We start from the raw sequence: 25,795 nt of genomic DNA on the forward strand, positions 1-25,795 counted from the left end.
ATTATTGTCAATCCCTAATTTCCCTTTAACTGAGTGGCTATTTCAGAAGTTAAGATCCAAACACATTGGTGTGGTCACATGCAGGTTTCAAACCTTTTCTTCATTTGTTCGCAGAATGGGGGCATCACTCACAAAACCAGGTCTGAGGGTAGACTTGAAGAAGTTGGGACTGTTCCCCCATTTGTGAAACAGATGGGTTTTAATGACTATTAATGGTAGTACTGTAGTACTGATCAATGTAGAAGAGTACATTATCCAATGGATAAAGTAATCCATTACTTCTGAAGACTTTTCCACTTTCAAATGTTGGTCAAATCAATGGTCACTTACCTTTTCTGAATAAACTCCAAATTACTATATTAAAAATGTACTCTTCATAAATAATATTATGACCTTTTCCAGGTCAAATGGTTCCTAACCACTGAACAGTCTTCCCTCAAAATCCAGCAAATAATTTTGGAATTATGTCCCGTGGTTGCTCAGGGAAATATATTCTCAGCATCTTTCCTGTCCAGCTTATCAGACCACTCATACTTATGAGGGAGGAAGTGAGGACTGCAGATGCTGGAGATCAGAGCTAAAAAATGTGTTGCTGGAAAAGCGCAGCAGGTCAGGCAGCATCCAAGGAGCAGGAGAATAGACGTTTCGGGCTTATGAAGAAGGGCTTATGCCCGAAACATTGATTCTCCTGCTCCTTGGATGCTGCCTGACCTGCTGCGCTTTTCCAGCAACACATTTTTCAGAACTCATACTTATGGACTTCTTCTGGACTCCAACTTACTCAACTTTCTTCATAAGACATTTTTTTCATTCAAGGAATCAACCAAGTGGCCTTTCACTTAACTACCTCCTATGCAAATATGCCCTGTCTTCAGTAAGGACAGAAAAGGTGTAGGCAATACTCAAAGTGTGGTCTCATCAATGCCTTATGCAGTTGTGCAATCTCTTCCCTGCTTGCATGCTTTATCCCCCTGCATTAATATCTAATATTTCAATTATCTTCCTAATTATCGGATGTACCTGCCTGCTAACCTGCATGGTTGTATACTAAATACCTTCTCTAGAATTGAACAATTTCCCAAGAACCATTTCCCTATGAAGTTGATGCATTAATTCTATTTCTCTCACAGATGCTGCCAGACCTGCTGAGCTTTTCCAGCATTTTCTGATGCGCTGATTAGCTTCATTGGTAGTTGTAACTGAGCAGTTTCACCCAGACTGTTTGGGCTAGCATTCAAAATGTACTCTAAAATGTAAATATCTCCATCTGAAGCTTATGAACGGAGGTCTGTCACTTAGAATAATAGGTTTCAGTCAACCATCTATTCATTTATATTTTAAAGATCAGAGCAATAAATGTCAAGGGACAATGTTGAGACCTTTGATATGATTATAAATAAAACCCAATGATCTGTAACTTGACTTCCATCGTTTCTGTTTAAACTGATCAGTGTCAGTGCTATCTGTAGGGAATATGACAGACACAGTGGTAACACATTCTACACTAATTATAATCCTATTAGTTTAAGCAACTCTGCATTAATGAACACTCAGTTTTGTGATTCATTTCTCTTTATTCCTGTTTATATTTATAAGATCAGTAGTTTGACCAGAGTGGATCATGTGCATGAGGGAAGGGAATGTATTCCAGGCTTTTACAAGTAAGAGAGCAGGAGTATGTGAAAAATGGAACTTGTCACCTTTAAGAAAACCTCTTTCGTGCTATGTAAGGTAGCAGCAAGAATTGTGTTCATGCAGAACATAATAAATGACCTCAAATGAACAGCACGAGTTAAATGGTAATCACTTAAATATGAGGAAGGATCCAGCAGGCAGATCCCATGGCGTGATGGAGCCACTTCGAGTAATTTGCAGTAAATGGTTTTTTAAGCTATTTTCTGAAGAGACTTTTTTGTTTACTTCAGCATGCTTCTGCAAAGTAAAAAAAAACACAAGAGGAGAAACTTTCTCAAGTGTTACTTATCCAAATATGCTTTTCATTCAGATTTTGCTGACCTCCCCAGAATCTATGAGGTACTGTTGCCTTTGCTTGTCCTCACTTCATGAACAAGCATGTCATTTTGCACCTTTTTTGATTTAACACACTGTCATTATAAAGCTACATTAGAATCCTTGGTGATGCATAGATCATGACAGAACTGCCACTTTTCAGAAGGTAGAAAAGGTTCAGGTACTAGGGTCTTGTAATGTTTATGCTCTGACGATTTCTCAGCAAATTCACACCAGGTTATATTTGCAAGAGTGAGTTGGGGATATTGGTATCAGTGACCTTGAATCATTTCAAGCCTTGATGATAGCAAACCTCCCAGAGAACTTCACATTTGAGAATCAAGCTCAGCTGTAGCAGAAGAAAAAGCAGAGGTGCTCAGAATGGTAAACTCCCATTTTAATCCTGCCTGCCTGTCAGGAATAGGGCTTTCAAATCAACTGTGTTGGCTACAGTTTTATTCATTAATAGGATGTCGTCATCGCTGGCTAGGCCAACGTTTATTGTCCATCCCGAACAATCTTCGAGTACCTGCTGGTGATCTGCCTTCTTTAAATGATCACATCTGCTATTTCTTTCATCATTTTGGGACAGAATATTTCCTCAGCCTTGCAGGGACCTCTTAGACAATTAACTGATGGGTTTGATGTCCATGGTTCAGATACAGGTACAATTTTAATTCTGGATTAAGGCTGTGACTCCCAGTGTTGGTCCTAAACCTGGCAACACGAAGCTGTGGCAAGAAAAGACACCGTTTCCTGTAACTATTTGTCTATCAAGGTTTCTGGTAGGCCAGTAGAAGCAAGAGATCTCCCCTAAGCCCTACAAGGAATGCATCAGATATCACCCGACTCAGACTTTCCTCTCCCAGTCCCCAACTGTAGTTCCCATTGAATCCCATACACATTCCCATATCAGCTAAAATCCTAGTTGTTTTCACACCGTCCCTCATGTCACTTTCTCATTCCCTCACCAGTTTTGAAGGGAATCAGTGGTCAAGCAAGGCACAAGTGGCCAGTTACATCACTCGGTGCTTTAAATTTTTTATTTTATTCACTCATGCGATGTGGGTATCCTGGCTGGGCCAGCAATTATTGCCCATCCTTAACAGCTCTTGGGATGGTGCTGGTGAGCTGCCTTCTCAAACCACTGCAATCCACTTGCTGCTAATTGACCCACAACAGGGAGGGATTTCCAGGATTTTGACCCCTCGACAGTGAAGGAATGGTGATATATTTCCAATCAGAATGGTGACTGGCTTGGAGGGGAACTTGGAGGTGGTGGTGTTCCCATGTATCTGCTGCCCTCATCTTTCTAGATGGTTTCCACCTTATCGTAAATTTGAGATCTTTCCACCTTCTGTACTTCCTCGAAGTGGTGTTCAACGTGGTGTACTGTATATCAATGTATTGCCCTCTATTGGGTGTTCTTGTCCTGATCATTCGTTCTGATGAGTTATAAGGTGAAAAATTTTGGCCACATGATTTTCTTTTCAGTAATCTCCATCTTCTGTAACAGAAAGGAAGTTCTTCTGAAATATAACTTGGCATGAGGGCATGGAATCTACAAAAAAGATGCAGGAAAGCTATTTTTCAAAAGGCATGGTTTGACAGATAAAATTCCGGTGAATGACCAGTTAATTTGCTTTGGTAGTATTGTTTAAGGTATAAATATTGACTGGTACATTGATAGTAAGTGAAACCCTTTCATAGACTCATTCGGCATGGAAATAGACCCCGCAGTCCAATTCATCCATGCTGACTGTTTTTCCCAAAACGAAACCAGTCCCATTTACCTGCATTTGACCCATATCCCTCTAAACATTTCCTATTCATGTACCTTTCCAAATGTCTTTTGAATACAAAAACATGTACCTGCATCTACCAATTCCTCTGGCAGTTCATTCCACATATGAACCATCCTCTATGCGAAAAGTTGCCCCTCGAGTCCCTTTTAAATCTTCATCCCTGTCCTTAAAAATATACCTCCTAGTTTTGAACTCCCCACCCAAGAGAAAAGACCTTGTCTATGCCCCTCATGATTTCATAAATGTCTGTAAGGTCATCTCTCAACCTCCTGTTTTCCAGTGAAAAAGTCCCAGCTTATCCAGCCTCTTCCTATAACTCAAGTTCCGGCAATGTCCTTGTACATCTATTCTGAACCATCCCCAATGTAATAATACCCTTCCTATAGCAGGGCGATGAAAACTGTACACAATATTCCAAAAGTGGCCCCATCCTGTACAACCTCAACACGATGTCCCAACTCCTATACTCAACTACCAAAGCAAAATAAATGAACGCTATTGGTTAACACCTCAGATTGAATTGCTATTTTTTTCCCTCTGAATAGGTACAAGTTGGAGGAGAAAAGTCCAATGCTTGTAATTGTCATTATCTAAATATCTGACTTCCTGGATGTGAGACATAAAATGTGACACTCACAAAGCACAATTGCTGCATTATGGTGATTGATGTGTGGTTTATTCTGAGATAATACAGCAGTGTTCTCGCAACAAATAAGTCGACTGCTGATGCCTTCCAGTTATCAGCCTTCAGATGTTTGCAGTTGATTGTGAAAGATTTGTATGTTTTTTAAATGGAAAATCGGGGAGAGAGCTGCCTGAATGTCAAGAGACAAAAGGAGTTATGTAATTGCACAGTTGGACTATTGACCTAGGATCTTTTGTGATTGCATCAAGACAAGAAATGCTTTGTCTTTTCATAAAATACAAAAGAGAGCTCATAGTTGACATCATCTGTTGTTGTGACCCCTCCTTTTGTGCTTCCTTATTTTGAATGACTCTCGCTATTATCTCTCAGTATGTCATTGAGAATCTAAGTATCTCACCTATACACCTCACCTTTGTCAAATTATCACCCAGTCAGAAATGTTAATCTATTGAGGGAATGCTGAGTTGTGATGAAAGTGAGCATTCAATCCACCATATCAATGTTGTCTGTGTTAAAAGGGGTGGTTATAGAGGTTATACATTAGTGACTTTCATTCAAAATTCTGTAGAATCTGAAAGAATTCCGGGAGATTGGAAGAGAACAAATGTCATCCCTCTATTTAGGGTGGGAGCAAGAGAGAAAACAGAAAACTACGGATGTGTTAGCGAAAATTATAAAATCTATTAGAACGGATGAGGTAAATAACCACCTGGTTGATAATGGTCTAACTGGGCACAGCCAGCATTGATTTGTGAATTGGAAATCATATTTGACAAACATGTTGATGATTTTTAGAGATGTTAATTGCAAAGTTAATAAAGGAAAGCTGATGGATGCAGCATACTTAGATCTTCAGAAATTGCTTTATTCAGAAGATTGTGAACCTTTGGAGTTCTCTACCACAGAGGACTGCGGAAGCTCAGTCTGAGTTTAAGGTAGATTGATAGATGTCTCATTACCAATACCATACAGAGCTAATGGAATGGGTAGGTAAATGGCATTGAAGTGTTCAATCAGACGTGAATGTACTGAAAGGCAGGATAGACTTGATGGACTGAAAGGTCTATTCTTGTTTCTATGTTTCCTCTTTAAAAGACCTGATCAAATTCTTCCCACTAACTCATTGCCAGGATTATATTTAATAGCAGTCAAATTGATTTCTTGGAGAATCACAGATAAGATCAATATTTACTCATGTATGCTATTTATTAGGAGAGAACACTTGATGAGCTTCATCTTCTCATCATACCTGAAACTCATTACCATTGGCCAAAAACTCAACTGGGCCAGCAATTTATTTATGATCCATACATTTCAAATCAGTTTGAACAATAAAAAGATCACAACCAAAGCTTATTTAACGTATTTCCCTCCTGTGACATAGCAATATCCATTTGATGCAAAATCAAAATCTAAGTTTGACTGACTGATTAAGGTTGGACGTCTTCTCTGCTACATTCAAAATTACAACCATTTTTCCATTTCATCAGCATCATTTTTTTTCTCTCCACAAGAATCGAGTTTAATCTCAGTCTTGTGATTTCTCTCTGTACTGCCAATTATTATTCCTCTAACTTATGAACTGAGCTAACAACTTGATTAACTCTGAGGATCCATCTTTGGTCTCAGTTCTTGGAGCACTGCTCCAACAGAATCAGAACATTCTGGAGAAGATAATTAGTTAGGAGATTAATTAATGAACTAGTTATTAATTAATAAAGGTAAATGTAGATTGATATCCAATACTATTATGTTATAGAACACCACAAAATCTTGACAATAAGTGTAATACAGTAGATAAGATTCCCTACAGTGTGAAAACAGGCCATTCGGCCCAACACATCCACACCGACCCGCCAAAGAGTAACCCATCCAGACCCATTTCCCTCTGACTAATGCACCTAACACTATGGGCTATTTCCCTGCCCTGTACATCTTTTGGACTGTGGGAGGAAAACCACACAGATACAGGGAGAATGTGCAAACTCCACACAAACAGTCGCCCGAGGCTGGAATCAAACCTGGGACCCTGGTGCTGTGAGGTAGCAGTGCTAACCACTGAGCCACCGTGTAATCAGTCTACATGCACTCCCTCACTTGCTTGCCTGAGGCAGAAGAATGCATCCAGACATTTCAGTGGCCACTCTAAGGGACTGTTGCAATGTTGGGGATGCTTTCTTTGCCTGCTCCAGTGGTTCGGGTGGATGTTAAAAGTTCCATGGCATTACATAAATAAGAGCACTGAGTTCTTTAAATGCTGGAGATGGTATGAACTCCTAAATTCCACAGCAAACACGGATGAACAGTTCAATCATTCCACAACATGGTGGCTGACTATGTAAGTGATTTGCAATATTATTTGGCAAATGTGAAAAGTTCTGGGCCAAATCAGAGAGGCAAAATGTGATCTTCCACAATGTTCTTCACTTTCATCTCATTTAATCACCAGTCAGAGTCATTTACTATGTCTCTTTGTTTGCAAGATGGATCTTTTTATTGCTGAAGACAATTAAATATTGTATTTGTGGTGAAAGAATAAGAGAATTGCTTAGAGTATATCCTCCAGCATTTTACAGCAATCCAGCTGACTCTAACACTCTTGAATAACAACCTGAGCTTTGAAATGATTTGTATCTAATAAACATTTCAATGAGGCATGTTTTACTAATATTTCAATCTGAATCTTTCACAGACTGTAATTATCTCTGAAATTTAGCAGCTTTAATTTTGTCAACATTTGACTTCACCGAAGGAAGGAAAACACAGTTGTTGCTTTGGCAGCTTTATCGTTTTATTCTATGAGCTTTACTGATAAACTGACAGCCCAATGGACAATAATTAACTGCCATGAGGTGAGGCTGAGGTAACTGAGCAGAATTGATTATTACTAAACTCTCCACACTTCATGGCACAGTCTATAATATATCTCACTGCAAAGCACTTCCAGCAGTGCTGAGGTCTCAGCAATTCACAAATATGTTGACACATGCTCCTTTACTCTAGATTTGTGGAATACTGTTCACAGGTGCAGGGTTGTGCTACCTGGTGCATTTAGAGATGGCAAAATGGAGTTGACTGCATATATGAAAGTTTGAGAGGGAAGGAAACACAGCCAGGATTTTATTTCAGATTTATCTCCTGATTTTGAAGGCAGTTATTGAATGGGCACAGGATGGGGTTACATTGACCCTGTGGTTGCAGAGTTGTTACTCAGGTCTCAACCTGAGATAATAGAGTGTATGAGGACCCCATAGATTTATATCTCATCATTAGTCAGGAGATAGGAAACAAAACCTTTACAAAATTGCATAATTCCTCCAAGCTGCCCCTCAGCAATATCTTCTAAACTGTGATGTTAGATTCCAAATATAGCTGACGACACTGGCTCTACCTGTCCACCACCTCCTCCGTTGCTTCTGAAGTTCAAAACAAAGAAAAAGAAGGATGTTTCACATTCTCAAGATGCCTCAAAGTGCATTTCAAACCCATGAAGCAACACTGAAATGTAGTCACTGTTGTCATGGAGGAGGCATGTCAGGCAATTTATCCTGAGCAAGATCACGCAAACTGCATCGGGTATTTTGGTGATATAGACTGCGAGCTAAGTATTGATAGGACATCAGGCAGAACTTCCTTGCTAAAATTCAAAGTACTGCTGTGAGATTTTCTTTGGCATCAAACTGAGGTGGGTCCTCCATTTCAAGTCTCCCTTCACCGCTCTAATCGAATACTGTGTAGTTACACAGCAGGGTCAGCCTATATTTAGGGAGTGGGGTCAGAAGCCACAATCTTCTGGTGGTGCCACCACTGAATGACAGCTCTGACAAAGTCTTGAATAGGATCAAACTTCCTTCAGAAGAATGAAGCCTCTTCACTTCATCCCAATCAATTCGTCAGCTCTGGTCCTCACTCTCTGCTTGCATTCCTCTAACTTCAGGCTGAACCAGCCTGACCTATGCCCCATTTAACTCTGAGTTGATTAAATTATCTCAACACATTGAATCTTTCATTTCTTGGCTGGGCAAAGGAGGCAAGAGGGGTAACAGATGGTCAGTTTGCTCCTGCCCCCTCCCTTCTCAGTTTTTCAGATGGCCGACGTGGTGGTTCAGTGGGAAGGAAGCCAAAGAGAAAAGCAAAAGGGGCTGCTCTGGATCCAATTGCGACTGTAGCCTGAGACATAATAGAACAGAGAGAACAGGAAACCAGTCGGAAGCTTAGAAAACTTCCCCTTGCACTGAGAATTTTTCTTAACTTCTTACATCAGACTCCAAAACATTTGAAAATAATGAGATAGGAAAACAAACCATCTATAAGCTGCTACCCTTCGGCAGTGGGATCTCCTGCCGCACTCAGCTTATGTGCTGGTGTGTGTGTCTTTTTGCCTGCCATTGAACCAATTCACTTTAGTTGTCACAAAACACGTTGAATCCTTTTTGTGGTCATTGCAGATAACAAAACATTATAGATGGTTGAGTCATTCAAAATCTAAATGGTTGAGTCACTTCAAAATGACGGGTGTCTGGCAATTTCTGTGCTGCTCACCTTCTCTAGTTTGGGACACTGGCATAATGATCACAGACTCAATGTCGCCATGCCCTATTTAACATTTGCACAGGCCATTTGATTTACAGCTGATTAATGCAACCCCATCAAAAAAAGAACATTATTTATTATCCTCAATGCAGCCAGGCCAGCATTTACTGCCCATCCATAATTGCCAAGAGAGCAGATAAGTGCAATCACATCACTGATGGCCTAGAGTCACATGTAAGCCAGACCAGGCAACAATGGCAGGTATTCCTTCCCCAATGGCATTATTGAAAAAGACAGGTGTTTACAGCAATCAACAGTGATTATATGGCAACCATGAGACAAGACTTTTATTGAATTCAAGTTTCACCCTTTCACGTGAAGAGATTTGCACCCGTGCCACCAGAACATTAATCTGGAGTTCTAGGTTACCCGTCCACTGATCACCACATTCCCTGCGCAATGTAGCGTGAGACCCAATGAGAGGGCTCCTGACTAGGTGATTGTATTCACAAGGTTGCCATTAGGTTTCAGGGCAGAGATCAGGCCCCTTGCCATTAAAGTTAAATTCAACCCATAGCTTCTCCATTGTAATGACCAACTGGTACTATTAGTATAACAAAAACCATCACTGTCATTGCCTCAGGGTGTCTGCTGCTGAAACCCTCAATCATTTTCTAGTTTTATCTAAGATCAATTATTCCAATGCTTTCCTGACTGATCACCCTTTTCCATCCTCCGAAAGCTTTAGGTCTTACAAAACTCTTCTGCCGATATTCTACTTCACATCAAATCCAGTTCACCCTGACACTCATTTCCTTTATATTAGCTCCTGGTCACCAACATTTCAATTGAAACTCCTCATACTCATTTTCTATGGCTTCACTCATCCCTATATCTCCACTTCCCAAGCCATAGAACACTCTGAGAACTTAGGCTCTACCCTGTGTTTCCTAGATTTTCAGTAACTCAAGAACTAGGAATAGGCTATTCATCCCATCAAACCAGTTCCACTATTCTATATGATCATGGCTTACCATCTATCTCAATGCCATACTCCACATCTCTCCCATACCTCTTCACACCCTTGTCTTTTTCTTTTGCAAATATATTCAGTGACTTTGTTTCCACAGCTTTCTTGTAGAAATTTAAATAGGGCCACCACCCTTTGAGTGAAGAGATTTCTCTGTATCTCAATCTGAAATGGTCTACTTTGTATCCTGAGACCATGACCACTTGTTATTACCAACACCAACACCACCAAGTTTGCCAACAGGTGTGATAGTGGTCTAGCAGGGATATCACTGCACTATTAATCCAAAAGCCCAGGTAATTTTCTGAGGATCTGGGTTCAAGTCCTGTCATAGCAGACGGTGGAATTTGAATTCACTTAAAAATCTGGAATTAAGTTAAATTGATCATGAAACTGCTATTGATTATCAGGGGGAAATCCCAAGCAATTTACTAATGTCCTTTAGGGAAGGAAACTGCCATCCTTACCTGATCCAGCTGACATGTGACTCCAGACACACAGCAATGTGGGTGACTTCTAATTGCCCCTCCAGCACTAGGGATGGGTGATAAATGCTGGCCCAGCCAGTGATGCCCACATCCTGTGAGTGAATTAAAAAAACCTTGACAGCAAGGAGAAATACCATCCCTGTGTCTAGTCTATTCACCTTGTAAGAATATTGTATTTTTCAATCAGCTTACCCCCTCAATCTCCTCAACTCTGGTGAATACAGGCACAGTCTACTCCATCTCTCCTCATATGGCAAATCTACCATCTCAGGAATCAAGCTGGTGAATTTTTGCTGCACTTTCTGTCTATGGCAAATGCATCATTTCTTCGTCGAGCAGCCGAAACTGTGCACAATACTCCAGGTCAAAAAGTGTGGCATTGCACACTTTTTGACTCTGATCTCTGGCATCTGCAGACCTCACTTCTTCCCACAATATTCCAGGTGCGGCCTTACCACAGCCCAGTGCATCTACAGTAAGACCTCCTTGCTCCTGTACTCAAATCCTCTTGCAATAACTCCTTAGAAGGCCTGAATTTTATGCTCCCTCACTGAAGACTTAGAGCCCAGTAAAATGCAGTATGTGACCACCTGATAACCTTTCTACTGGCCCCAAACTCAGGGATGGAGTGGTGAATTCTGCAAAGCAGAAGACAGTAGACAGGAGGGACGAGAATGCTATAACCTCTCCACTCCAACAAGATAACCTTTTTTAAAAAGTGTTACTTACAACAGTGAGAGGAAGACTAGATGGAAATTCAAAAATTTGCTGGCCAAGCTGTTGAATTGGAAAATCAATCCACAGAAAAGTGAATTGATGTGAATTTAGTATGTGAAGGGGTGATGGAAAGAAAATCTTGTATAAGATCTAAAGAGGGCTATTAGTTATCTTTCTTTATCTTTGAATTTATCTTAATTTAATGAGAATGGTGCCAATTCATGATTACAGTATAAACTTCTCATTGTATTTTACATTGAATACATGTGACAATAAATTATTCAATTCCATTCCATCCAATTTCAAAGCAATTCAAACTGACTAGGACTATACTACTTGTATTAGGGTAGTTAGACATTTTTCCTTGATAGAAAAACAAACATTTTTTGCAGCTGGAAAGCTCTAGATTTATGAGTCCATTACTTTAATGTCATCATTCACAAATGAAGGGTCTGTTTTACTCTGTGACAAACATTGGATGAGTGAGGAGGAAAAGCCGATTCTAAACCTATAAATTGTGCCAAAAGGATCGTACAGCTCAGAGAGAGTTAATACCGTCTTCAGTAAGTAATGTTTGTACTTTTGCTATAGTTTCAGACGGCAAAATATATTCCCCTGGTTCACTACATGGAGACTCTGAATTATTTGTGAAAAATATAAGATATTCAGGAAGCTCCAACTAAGACTTTGACAGTAAGATATTGAGGAGAGGAGGATAAAAGCTATATCTGATATAATTGATTCTGATTTGTTTAGTATTATATCAATGTAATTAGAATTAATTACCAAAATTGCATTCATTGGTTCTTTTAGGCTTGAAATGATTATTCACTTTGCAAAAGGAACAGTCTTAAGACTTGCTGTAGCCTGAGGGCTTTTTGCTCATCATGTAGTTTGTTGAAAGTCTATCATATGGAGCCATCACAACACCTTTTGTTACAAATAAAGTGGAAACTTTGATCATGTTTCGCCAAAGGCAAGTTCCAATTCTACAGCTCCATCTATAGACCAAAGCAATAAGGCATGGATACATTTCATTTCTAAGTCTCTCTTTTCATCAGAACTGTAAAACAGGCTTTTAGTATTGCAGAATAACCTGGAGCTGAAATTCTACTGGTGATATCGAACTCCAATTAGGTCAAAGCGATCAGACAGTGCAAAAGGTTAGGACCATTAAATGTCATTTTCTTGTTAATCTTCAAAACAAAATTTTATTTGTGCTTCCCTTAATCCTTCAGCCTCAAGATTCAGTTCATGCAAGTAACAAATTGGGTTCTGCCCCAAGTCTTAAAATTCTTTCAATTCCACTGCCTCGGGAAAGCTGTTCAGACAAAGCTGATTTTTCAGGCTGAGCAGACAGGTGAACATTAGTATGTAAATTTTTAAAAGCTTTTCCATCTCAAAAAAACTTAATTTATATAGAAACAGATTTTTCAGTCCCACGCTAATGAAACTGCTAAAAGGCTGGGTATTGCTTTTAAAGTCAATTTCTGGTATTTTAAAGTCAGTGACGCAGCAATAGAGATCTGGACATACCTATTAAAAATATTTATTTTTGTTTATAATTTTCAGTTCCATTAATAAACTCTACCAGCCTACCATTCTCAAATATGTTCAAGAATACATTTTTATAGAAAATAAAACAAAATAATTACATTCTTTTACACTTCTCGGTAGTATGAATTCATAGAACATTTACATTTATACTAAACTAATGATGAATTTTGGTGTGAGTGTGAAGCCTAACATAATGTCAAACTCATATTGTGACCTATTTCCTGATAGTGCCCAAAGTGAAAGCTCTACATAGTTTTGTTTGTCAGGATCATTATTTAACTTAGAAACATTGTTTAAAAATCTAAATGAGATCAAAGACTAATGATAATAACTTCCTCAAGGAGGAATATAAAATGAGTTGGCACTGATTAAAAGTAAGGAGTCTCCCATTAAGACAGAGATAAGGAGGAATTTATTTTCTCAGGGACTTGTTAACCTTGGAATTGTCTCCCCCAGAGAACAGTGAAGGATATTGAATATATTCAAGGTTGCGTTAGACAGATTTTTGCTTGCTAAGATATATGGGGAACAGACAGGAAAATGGGGTGAAAGCCAAAACGTATCAGCCCTAATCTTATTGACTTGCGGAGCAGGCTTGAAGGGTAAAAGGGTATATCATGCAGAAAAATGGATTACAGGACCAGAAATGTTAACTCTAATTTTCTCTCTATAGATGCTGCCAGACCTGCTGAGTTTCTCCAGCACTTTCTGTTTTTGTTTCAGATTTCCACAGTTAATTTATTTCAACTGATAGCAGCTAGCTCTGTACTATATGCTTCTTTTCAGCTAATTCACTATCTAATTCGTTAGCTAATTCCCCTCTTTACGAATCTGCCTCCTAACCATGTTCCCCAGATTGACTGAGATATGATCCTCAGTTGATAGACAAGTCAGATCTCAGAGTGAAACCTGGTTTCATAGACCATAAGTTTTACTTTTGCGGTTTAGTTACCACATCGGTCAGTCAATGATCAAATCCACGTGAGGCTGCTAATGTTCTTTTATCAAATGTTTATAACACAAACTTTAAAAAAATCAAAGCTAGAAACATGTATGAAAAGTTAGGAAAATTTTAACATCAGCAACAAAAAGAAAATTTCAACTCTTTTCCCAACCGTATCCTTTACAGCCATTCAACCACACTGCATCAGCAGTTTTACCTCAACTCTTCAGTTTCATACTTGATTAACAAAGTTGCAAGCCTTCCCTTCTGCAATGTTTTATATGCTCACCAAATGCAATTCTCTTTGTCAAAATATACGTACGCCAGCTACATCACTGACTTTTTGGAATTGAATTTTTAAAAATACCCTGTCTACTTAAAACTGCTAAAGCAGTTACATTTTTTTTCTATTTCTGAAAGTCTGGACTGCCACAAGTTAAGCTGCTCTTCTATTGGTCTGAAACTGTTGTTCGAAACTGAATCCTGATTGTGGTCCCTGGTCTGATTTTCCATATGTCATAAAAGTTCAACTTTGTAACCATTTTAAAAAATTCATCACCTCATGGGAATGTGATGGCATACTGGTAAACTTACTGGACTATAAATCCAGAGACCCGACTGGACTATTAACCCAGAAACCCCGGTGATGTTCTGGACACACAGGTTCGAAGTTAGAGGGATATGGGCCAAATGGGAGTAGTTAAGTTTGGGAAACCTGGTTGGCATGAGTTGGGCCAAAGGATCTGTTTCAGTGCTGTATGAATCACTGACTCCATAACTGGCATTACTGAGAGGGCTACACTGCCAGATTGTATCTTTCAGATGAGGTGTTAAACTGACATCAAACCTACCCACTGAAATGAACAGAAACATTCTGTCATACTCTTTTGGAAGAGCAGTTGGTATCCTGACTAATATTTATCCTTCAGCCAATATGGTATCTAGTTATTACCACTTTGCTGTCTGGGTGCAATTGCTGTGTACTGATTAGTTTGCCTGTTGTCCGTGTCACAATGACAATGCTTCAAATGTACTTTATTAACTTTGGCGTACTTTGGAACTATATGAAATGGTTCTTTTCTTGTAGAATACAAACATAAAGTGCACGATGTGTAAATGCAGGCTAGTCTGTTAGGCCTGATTACTGGTTTCAACAAAGTTACAAAGCATAAGTATTGGCCAATCTTCCTCTTGCAAATCCAAGAGTGGAAATGTTAAACTTTAATATCTGGATAATTACCAACAATAAAATCATCTAATCCACGTGAAATTTGCATGTTAATGTTATACAATCTTCCTTCCAGGATGGGCAAAGTTCAAATTAGTCCAAATATTCTGTTTTACTGCAGATTGCCAACTTTTTACGCGAATCAATTATGCCATGTAGTGACCACTCCTGTCTTGACAGAATTCCTTGTTAAGTTGTGCATCAAATCAGAGAGAAACAAACTGGCAACAAAAGATGTTGAAATTGCACAATGCACACAGAAACACACACATTCCAGAGGAGAAATAAAACCATTTCATGGTTGAACAGCCTGTCAGCTTATGAAAGGGCTCCCTCAGGAACAAACAGATTGCCATCAACCTCAGACACAAATATTTGATTCCACCTGCTACATTTTCTCAATTGCATTTAAGATGTTGTTTGCATTGGTTTTTGGTGATTGTAAAGTGAGTACTTCAGCAGTTGTTTTCAAACTGCAATTCAATAAACTTTCAAAGTGCTGCACTGAATCCATTCAGCTTGGATTCTGAGTGGATTCGTGGGTAAATGGAATACAGTCCTGAGCTCTTTCGGCTCAGACCATCCCCACAGTTCAATCCTTTATTTTTTGCTGAGGTAGCATGGGTGGCAGGAATGTTACAGTTGATCTGAAGAACCTAGTTAAGAACCGTCTTAGAAATAAAGGGAGTGAGATGGGAAGGTGATAGGGAGGAATAATTTAGACTGGTCAGGAGCGAACAATATCGGACACCTGCAGTTCCTTCCCAACAGTAGCCATTTAATATTGTCCATTTTACACTATCACCTAAAAAAGTAAACAATTCTCAATCTGTATCATGCAATATCATTTGCTTGCTGCATGTAGCCAAAGGTGAATTGCCCATAACTTCGCTTCCATTAAAATGGATGGGTAGAAATCCATGAACAACCATGGTATCCTCTTCATCTGTAGCACAGCTTTGTAACATTAGCCTTATAAAACTCCTACATTAAGCTTAAATAATACATGCCCATACATGCCCATAATAGAATGGAAGTTTAATTGTGATCAGTCTGAAGAGCAACTTCAAAGATTTGATCTCACTTGACAAGAAATTAGTTTTATTTTTTGCAGTCCCTTTGTGTGTACAATGCTGTCCGTGCACTATTGGAGCATGACACTGTTATTGTGACCTATCTGTCTACTTCTCTCCCCCGATCCACCTATAATCAAACATCCTTTTTAAGTATTGTTGCTAATTGTAACATTTGTGTGTTCCAGAGTTTTTATGAAGGACAGTCTGCCCCATGGGATTCTGCCAAGAAAGATGAAAACAGGATGAAAAATAGATATGGGAATATCATTGCTTGTGAGTACTGCTCCTCTTGAAAACTGATGCCAACTCTACTTAAAGGTTGCATTATTTTATGAATTCAGTGACACTGCTGTGGCATTGCTGTCTGATCTTGGTTTATATTGCTCCTCAGTGAACGCATATAAATCTTTTCAAGAATCCTTCTCCTGTCTTTTGCTTCATTATTTATGTAAATGCCCAGTGGTTATTTACAGCCCTCTGTCTGTTAGCTTCAGTAGATTTCTTGCCCCAAATGCCTCTGGCAACTACAGTCAATGCCATCCAGCTCTGTGATCAGTACAGCTTCTTCTCCTTTGCCTTAGTGAGGTTATTCTGAGACAGAGTTGTCTCCAATTGCAGCACATGACAAAAAAAGATACTGTTAAGTGAAAATAGTTATTGGTTCTATAATTTCTTTAAAAATAATACAACACCAGGTTATAGTCCAACAGGCTTATTTGGAAGCACTAGCTTTTGGAGCTGATGAAGGAGCAGCACTCCGAAAGCTAGTGCTTCCAAATAAACCTGTTGGACTATAACCTGGCGTTGTGTGATTTTTAAACTTTGGCCATCTCAGTCCAACACCAGCACCTCCACATCATGGCTATAATTTCTTGTGCATTTCTTGTGCCTTCTGTTCATATGCAGTATCTTGGTAAATTCCACCTCCTAATGTGGCGCACCTCGTGTGTTTCATGAACCTCAAACAATTGATTACAATTGATGGTGCTGAAAGCCTTCCAGTTTCCTGTCTCACAAACTCAGTGACAAGGTTACCTTATCGCCTGATTCCACTCCTACTTCACTTCCATCATCACTGACAACCATATTAATGCTCTGTTACATACTGTACATATATAAAATGTTGCATTTGCCCTATCTATAGCACAGTGAACTGATATTGACGAGAGGTATCTTGACCGGGCCGATAATGAAGAGAGGGTATTCAACGGAGCTAAATGAAATTGTGTCATCAGAATCAATTCTGGCTAGATGTCCATTAATGCATGTGCCTTTTTAACTCTGAAACAATCAAACAAAGTTTAAAGGACTAGGGATTTAAATAACATGAAACTGTGACACTTAACAGACCTTACCTGCCTTTCAAGAGCATTTAGTCACTTCCATATATTTCACATGACAGGTTATGATCCATCAAAGAATGAAAAAGAAACCTGTTTGACCTCAGCATTAATTTCAAATGGCATGACTCAGTTCTTGCATGATTTAAACCTCATCTCATTCCAGCCATTTTTAATGGCCTCCAGAGTCAGCACTACTCTGTGAAATCTAGTACTTCATGTGAATAATAAGAGGACGTTCTGGCCCCAGGCTACAGCAGAGGAGGCGGTCTATATTTGTCAAATATAACAACTCATTTCTTTGTTACATGTTCATTATTTTGTATGAATATATGCCAAAAACCATCATTAATGTGAAACAACTACACTGTACATTCATCTCATTGTGAAATAAATTAGTTGAATGTCCCACACATATGGCATCTTCTCACCTATTGGTAAAGCAATATTGTTAAATATTGAAGAATATCTGTGCTAAAGATACAGGTATCTAGCCTTGGATCACCCCAACATGCTCATAGATATAAAACAGTCAACTCACACAGAAGTAACAATTCTCATTGTTCAGAAGAATAAACAACATTACAGAAATTAAGGTATGCAGCAGAATTTGTTCTCAAGTCTCGATATGTATTTCAGCATTTTGAGTTTGTAGCATTGTCTGAAACTGTGGTCATTTTACCCCTATTTCCTGCCAGAAAATGGGAGCAATGATAAACAAATGTCTACCTTGCCACTAAGTTTAAATACATATTTAACTCTTTCAGGAAAATAAAACAAAGAATGGCAGACACTGAAAATTTGAAACAAAAACAGAAACTTGGAAGACCTGGCAGCATCTGTGGAGAGAAAGCAGAATCAATATTTCGGATCCAGTGACCCTTGTTCAGAACAGTTTTCCTCCTTATGTACAAAGTTTTCCACTTGTCTATTTTAATTTTCACTTGAGATTCTTCCTTCTACTTTCATGTTTCGTAGTCAACTAAGCAATACCATGGCAAGGGAGGGAGGAGGAAGGCCCTTTTCCCCAATACAGCATTTCACCTCATAGATTCCTGATGAAGGGCTTTTGCCCGAAACGTCGATTTTCCCGCTCCTCGGATGCTGCCTGACCTGCTGTGCTTTTCCAGCACCACTCTAATCTCGATTCTAGTTTCCAGCATCTGCAATCCTCACATTTGCCTATTCCACCTCATAGGGCAGTTCTTCTGCTCAATCGACCATCAGCTCTGTACTCCCAATAGCTCCGCCGTGTCCGTACTGGGAAAGGCCTCAGCGCTGAGAACCTGGACTGACAGACCCTTGAGTCCTGATGAAGGGCTTTTGCCCAAAGTATCAATTTTCTTGCTCCTCAGATGCTGCCTGACCTGCTGTGCTTTTCCAGAACCAGTCTAATCTAGATCCTATGGCCAGATAGTCTGGGGCTGGAGATAATGACAAGAGAGAGAGAGAGAGGTGAGTGCAGAAGGAAAGGTGTGAATGGGGAAATGTGGGGGCAACTGGGTTCAAAGGGTAAGCCACCACCAGCCCACGCAGGGAAACCTATCGAGGTGACAGATTGGTGTGGGTCCCTCTGTGGTATCAGGTGGAAGCCTTTAAGTGGGTATGGGTTGTCCACAGGTTGGTGGACATCCTTGATGCTATTTTCATTGTGGAAATGTGGACAACTGAATTCAAACATCTCAAAGAGCTGAGCATGGGTCTCCAAAGTCCTTCAAATTCAGTGGCAAGAAAGGTAGACCAATAACAAAATGCTCTTCCAAACACGTACATCCAGCATTGAGGTGCTAATCAGTTAAAGCCATCTCCCCTGACACCAAAGTCTCAAAACTACTGCATCCTCAGAACCTGGTCATGCAGGAGACCTGCCGGGCACGGCAAGAATACTTTGGCAATCCCTGAAAGGGGCAAATAGCCTTCACTGAATCATGCCAGCACCCAGCTTTTAGTCAACCCAAAATATAGAAGGTCCAATCAGAAAGGCAATGAACATGTCAAGAGACTTTATTAGGAATGTGAAGTTGAAATATTGGAGGGAGTGCATGGACATCCAAGCCATCCAACTCTTAAAGCATTACCTGCCACACATGTAGCAGAGTCTGCAGATCACAAGTTGATTTATCATCCATTCCAGCATCAATTGAACTTGAATTAAAACCAGGTTGGCTTAGTGGTTAGCACTGCTACTTCACAACGATTCAATTCCAGCCTTGGGTGACTATCTGTGTGGAGTTTACACATTCCTCCTATATCTGCGTGGGTTTTCTCTGTGTGCACTAGTTTCCTTCTGCAGTCTGAAGATCGGGAGGCTAGGTGGAATGGCCATGCAAAATTGCCCTGTGGTGTCCGAGGGTGTGCAGATTAGGTGGATTAGCAAAGGGGGATGGGAGGGAGCAAGTGTGTCTGGATGGGATGCTCATTGGAGAGTTGGTGCAGACTCAATGGGCCAGATGGCCTCTATCTGCACTGTAGGGATTCTATAATCATTCATTGACAATCTAGAGAGCATGCCTTAAGAAAAGGCAGCCAACAGTATTAGTGATAGGGTTGAGCCCAATGCCTTCAAGTCCACTGAAGGGAACTGATAAATCCAGCCAATTAAATGGCCATTAATTGGCCACCAAAGGATCTGAATAGCCCAAAAGGGCAGCCTGATGCTTCTTTTCCCTGTAAGCATGCAGATAAATTGTTGGGGGGAGGGGGGGAATGGGTAGGCAGAGGACAGTAATATCCAATCCCTTGTTCCATGGATATTAAGCGTATTTGTTTAGCTCTGAGACAAAGGTAAAATGACTGAGGCAATTGCAAAGACATTAATTCCCAAGATACAAAGAGCTTTTAGAATTTTGAAGGCTATCACTGTGATAAAATAAGCTGGTGCATTTCCTTTGTGATTTCTACATGTGAAATTAATTCATGAAACCACCATCCATTTCTCTGTGCCGGAGCAGCCAGAATTCCCCAATTTAAATCACTTGTTTTCCTATTAGCAACGCTGTCTATATGGAAATTGATTTGCAGCCGTATTCAGTCACATTAGGTTTGTGTAGCAGCGGTGTGAGGTCTTGCTCAAAGTAGGAGCTATAGACATTGCCATATTCCCTAATTGTACTGGTAAAAATGCCAGGGCTGTGCAATTCCAGAACCTTGCTGAGAGTACTGGAGCTCCATGAATGCTGGTCAATGTTTGGCATCTTTTAACCGGCTCTTCTTTGCTGAGCCTGACTATCCAGGTCAGACAACCTGACTGAAATTAAGACTAATTTTGTTCTCATTCAACGCCACCCAGCAGCAGGCATTAGACAGTAGCTGGGAGAAGGAATCAGGAAAAAATTTTCTCCTTGATTTAGCCAAGCTATATTGAAGCTAATTGTAACATCCAAGCACCATTCCAGTTAAGATCAAGGGCTGAGGATGGAAGTGATATAACATTGAGGGCTGTAGTGTTCACACACTTGGCTCAGTATTCTCCTCCAAAAAATAAATGCGACATAATTTAGTTTTGAACCCACTCACTTGATCAGAGATTCAGTTAAAATTGCCCTTAGTAGTCAGAAATACTTGAGAGCAGAAGCAAGCTCCATAACTTTAAATATGATGAAATGAGGTATGACCAAAACAAATAGCTGGAGTAAAGTTGTTCACCAGCATTTCCTTCATAGTCAAATGGAGCATTTTGAAACAGGCAGGCCACACATGTTCCAAAAACCAACAAGCTTTGGTTAAGCCAATTGGATGAGTACATGAATAAAAAACGTTTGGAAAGATATGGCCCCAGCGTGGGAGGCAGGACTGGTTTAACTTGGGATTATGGTCGGCATGGACTGGTTGGACCGAAGGGTCTTTTTTGATGCTGTATGACTCTATGACCAGCAAATATGTTAATATTAAATCAGAAGGAAACTGTCTTTTGATTTTATTCTGAATGTTATTCCCAAACTGCTGCTAAAAAATTCCACAGATATAAATTATAGGGAGTGTCCCAGGGCCATTATATGAGAAACAGGCAGGCATCTGATTCCAACAAGGCTTTGAAAGACGTTGGGAAGCTGCTGCTCAGGTTGAACATATACCTGTGCTGTGGTTTGTGATTGTAGGACTTCACGGTAGATTGGAGAAAAAAAATCAAATTTGCTAGTCCTTTTTCCTTCTGCTTTGTTTTTAATTGCAGTCACAAGGAATTACATTGACATTTTATGAAGCAAATATATCTTTAATTTAGGAAGCTGTTATACAATTGATGGCATATTTACTTTGATCATTTATATAGCCTTACTAAGGTGCAAAAATAAATGCATTTTGATGAGCGTACATGTGCAGCATATGAAGTCGTTGTACATTCTGCAGGAGGAATCTAGTATTACAGTCAAATCACCAGCTGTCAGAGCAATGCAGGTCAAGGATGAATGCAGCTTATTTGTTCATGGGTTAGTTTGTGTTTGTGATGCTGAGGAAGCTAGTGATTCTGTTTGTTGATTGATCTCTCTTGTGACCAATGTTGAATGAGTGTTGAATGAAGAACTACATTCTTTTCTTTTATGTTGCTCTTCAGGCTGCCTGTCTTGTCCACAGTGTAGGGTGCAAACCAAACGTTCTTCATTTTGAGTGTCTCAGATGTGATCTGACCAGGTCCTCACAGGAGGGACTCCCTTCATCCGTAATAATTGTTGCACTAATCAGCCTGTCTCAGTCAGTACGCAGGCCCCAATATTCTGTGGGATAATGAGATGAGGTGTTCCTAACGATCCTCTGGATTTGAAGACCTGGCCAGAATGAAGGAGATTCTACTCATGGCTTCTTCCGCAGTTATCTGCAGGGAAAGGTTGAAGTTTGAGGACAAAGTGCATGTTAATTTTGAGTTGGACTCAATATAGTTTGCTGCAATTGGATCTCTACTCTGTCCGAAGGAATGGCCCCAACCTTGCCATTTCAGTAAGGCATCTTGCTATCATTTCTGGCATGTGCCTGCTACTGTATTCCAATAGAGCTCAATGCAAGTTGGTAGAGTACCTCATTTTCCATTTAGATACTTTCTAGCTCTAGAGATTAATATTGAATCCACCAACTTCAGACCATGTTCTCTGACCTGCATTTTGTTGACACCAGAACCGACGCCCCATGCCTTGCTATGTCTTTGTTATGCTTGTTAACCTTACTGTCAGCAGACAGGACCCATTTCTCACTTTCACACTAATCATTTACATTGATTTTATGTTTCTCTTCTATCACCATTAGTACTCCCTTTGTCTTTTGCTCTGAGCACACACATTCTCGTTCACTTATTACTCTTCCTCCTCAGTCAACAGCGCAAAATTACTATTTTCCAACTCCTTTCTGCTCTGGAGAAGAGTTATACTGGACTCAAGACGTTGACTCTGATTTTTCTCTCCACAGATGCTTTCAGACCTGCGAAGTTTCTCCAGCAGTTTCTGTCTTTATTTCAGATGTCCAGCAAACGCAATATTTTGCTTTGTTTGAGTGGCAGTGTTTATATTGGGGAGGGTGGAATCTATGGGGACCATTAGAAAATGCAATTTTTAAATATATATCATAGCCAAATTTGCTTTTATATACCATAGCTTCTGCATTCAATTGGTGAATCATGCTGGAAGATCTCCAATATGTGAAACTGGGACAAAGGCTGATGGACCTGGGCAGCATGGTTGCTCAGTGGTTAGCACTGTTGCCTCACTGTACCACTGTGTTTGATTCCAACCTTGGGTGACTGCCCATTCTCCCTGTGTCTGACTGAATTTCCTCTCGATGCTTTGGTTTCCTCCCACAGTTCAAAGCTCTTCAGGTTAGGGTGGATTGGCTTTGCTAAATTGCCCATAGTGTCCTGGGATATACAAGCCAGGTGGATTAGCCATGAAAAAATACAGGGTTACAGGGTAGGGTCTGTGTGGGATGCTCTTCAGAGGGTAGGTGTGGATTTCCTGGGCTGAATGGTTTGCTTCGACACTGTGGGATTCTCTCATTCTATGACCATAACGTTTCCTGCCTTTCTTCATACTGAGAGAGTGGTAGTGACTATAGTTCTTTAGCCAGTGCCTTCTGCAAGTCTAGGAATGTAGAAAATTGGGACGGAGCTCTGGGATGGAGGAGTTGGTGGCATGGGAGACGGTGGGGAATGAGGGAGAGCTGCATGGAGAGAGAGGAATCTCAAGGGAAGTGAGTAGCAAGTTAGGATCAAGCCATGATTATTTTGGTCTGAGCTGCCAACGATAATGTTTGAAAGTCAGAAGATTCAGTGCTCCACCATGTCTCCTCCTCATGGCTCAGTCCAAAAGCAAATTTCTGTCTTCCTTTACGGTTCAAGGTGATTCATGAATGAATCTTGATTTATCTCTTTTTCAGATGATCATTCTCGGGTCAGGCTGCAACCATTGGAGGGAGATTCAAACTCTGACTATATTAATGCAAACTATGTGGAAGTAAGTATTGAAATTATCAAACGTAAACCTGAATTTGGTTTCTTTCTTTAGTTGGTTACGAGTCAACATTGCTGAATGAAGAAATCTTTTTTCACTTTTGGTAAAAGCTGCCAACATCAAATGCTTTCAGGTCAGGTAGAACATCAAGTAGATTCAGACTAAAGCTCTTTTCACTCTGTTGTAACAAATTGACAATCTCTGAACAGCATGTCCCACTATACCAGCGTGCTACTTGCATTTCCCGCACTAGTCATTCTGTGGCTTCAAAGAGTGAAGCTGTCAGTTTGATGCTGATTATGGGCAGTTTTGTTCAATGGGCTTGTGCCCATTAGGAACTGACTGTCACAAATTCATTTTCTTTGCTAACTGCCAGAGAGTCACTGCTTTCATCCCTTTAGTGTGAGCGGTGGATTGAATATTATACTGTAGGGGGTGCTTTTAGTGTTGTGGTTGACTCTATTGTGGCGAAGAATACCTGTGATTGCTTTGTGTAAGAATATAAATGCACTTGTGAAGGTTTTAGTCATCCTACTTCTCATGGAATCATGAGCACTTTGGAAAAGAACATTTATTGAAATACTGATTTCTTCATAAATATAGGTACATTCTTATCAATCGTAATAGCACAATAGACGGTTGCTTATTTTATATCTCATCATGCTGCACTGACCTAGGAGTGCTTGGAGATGATGCTAGGTGAAAAACATGAGAAAATGTCAATCTACAGATCATGCTAAACGAATCGTTAGTGAACACATTTACAAATCTGCAGAAGTAAACACCGTTACAACAACTACTTCTAATTTGTAGCGCCTTTAATGTATTAGTCAATCCTAAGGTACTTCACAAATGAAGTACCTTAATAGAATCATTAAGTACTTCAATAGAATCATTACAAAACAAAATATCAAGCCACCCACCGATATATTAGGCCAGATGACCAAAAGCTTGTTTAGAGAGATAGGTTTTAAGTAGGTTCTTAAAAGAAAGCAAGTTGAAGATGTAGAAAGTTTATGAACAGAATTCTAGAGTTTAAGGCCTCATCATCTGAAGGTATGGCCTAATTGGTGGAGTGATTAAGGTTGGGCATGGTCAAGTGGTTAAAATGTGAAAATCACTAATATCACACAGAGTTTTAGGGCTGAAAGAGATACTTGAGATAAGGAGACCATAGAGGGATTTGCAAAACAAGAATGAGAATTTTAAAATCAGTTCATTGTTTGAATGGGACTCACAGTAGGTCAGTGAGCACAAGGTGACAAGGGACCAAGACTTGACTTGCTTTAAAATGAGTTAAGTGCTTGATTGATCTCAAGTTTACAGAGGGTAGAATGTGAGAGACTAGTCAGGAATTCATTAGGATAGATTAGCTAGGGAAACATAAATGAGTCTTTCAGCAGCATTTCACTGAGACAGGGACAATGTTGGGCACTGTTTAAGAGGTGGAAATCATGATGATGCAAGAATGCAGATGAAAACTTACCTTTGGGTTAAAGATGACACCAAGGGCATGGGTAATCTACTTTATCCAAGCAGCTACCAGGGAGAGCATGGAGCCATTAACCAGAGAATGGAGTTTGGAGCAGAAATCAAAGGCATTGGCTTTAACACAAATCCAAAAGAGGAAAACAATTTTATTTTCTTCTGTAGATAAGCTGTATTACATCTCTGCTATCTTCAGAAAAGCAATTATTTAACAGGGTAAGTATGGAACATGCTTACCTCAATTTCTAAACATATAACATTGAACTGAAGTTGATTTTCAGACCTCTGTAGTACATAGTTGTTTATAAAAGCAATTAATTTTTTTATGGAAAGAATTGAAAGATGTTAGTTTGTGAAAATTTTGAGCAACTCTTGCTATTCTGTTGACAGACATATCGACAAAGGATAACAATTATCTCCATGACTGTAGTATCAAAGCTTTCATTTCACACTTAGTATTAACTGTATTTTTAATGATGTTTAAAAGCACTTGTTCACTGTCG

The 25,795-nt window shown here is 39.8% G+C and overlaps 1 protein-coding gene across 7 annotated transcripts in view; it reads left to right on the forward strand.

Annotated features, from left to right (window-relative positions):
- The window catches only part of LOC122548881 (receptor-type tyrosine-protein phosphatase mu), a 903,264-nt gene that overhangs the window by 785,214 nt on the left and 92,255 nt on the right, over window positions 1–25,795 (forward strand). For all 7 annotated transcript variants that reach the window (XM_087986678.1, XM_087986679.1, XM_087986680.1 and 4 more), the window contains 2 exons: window positions 16,219–16,306; window positions 23,731–23,807. In XM_087986678.1, coding sequence (XP_087842804.1) covers window positions 16,219–16,306; window positions 23,731–23,807 — 165 coding nt within the window. The remainder of the gene's footprint in view (window positions 1–16,218; window positions 16,307–23,730; window positions 23,808–25,795) is intronic.

The sequence above is a fragment of the Chiloscyllium plagiosum genome, unplaced genomic scaffold (genome assembly GCF_037043375.1).
Source record: "Chiloscyllium plagiosum isolate Xiang-an unplaced genomic scaffold, Cpla_swu_hap1 HiC_scaffold_4, whole genome shotgun sequence".
In the NCBI taxonomy this organism is placed as follows: Eukaryota; Metazoa; Chordata; class Chondrichthyes; order Orectolobiformes; family Hemiscylliidae; genus Chiloscyllium; species Chiloscyllium plagiosum.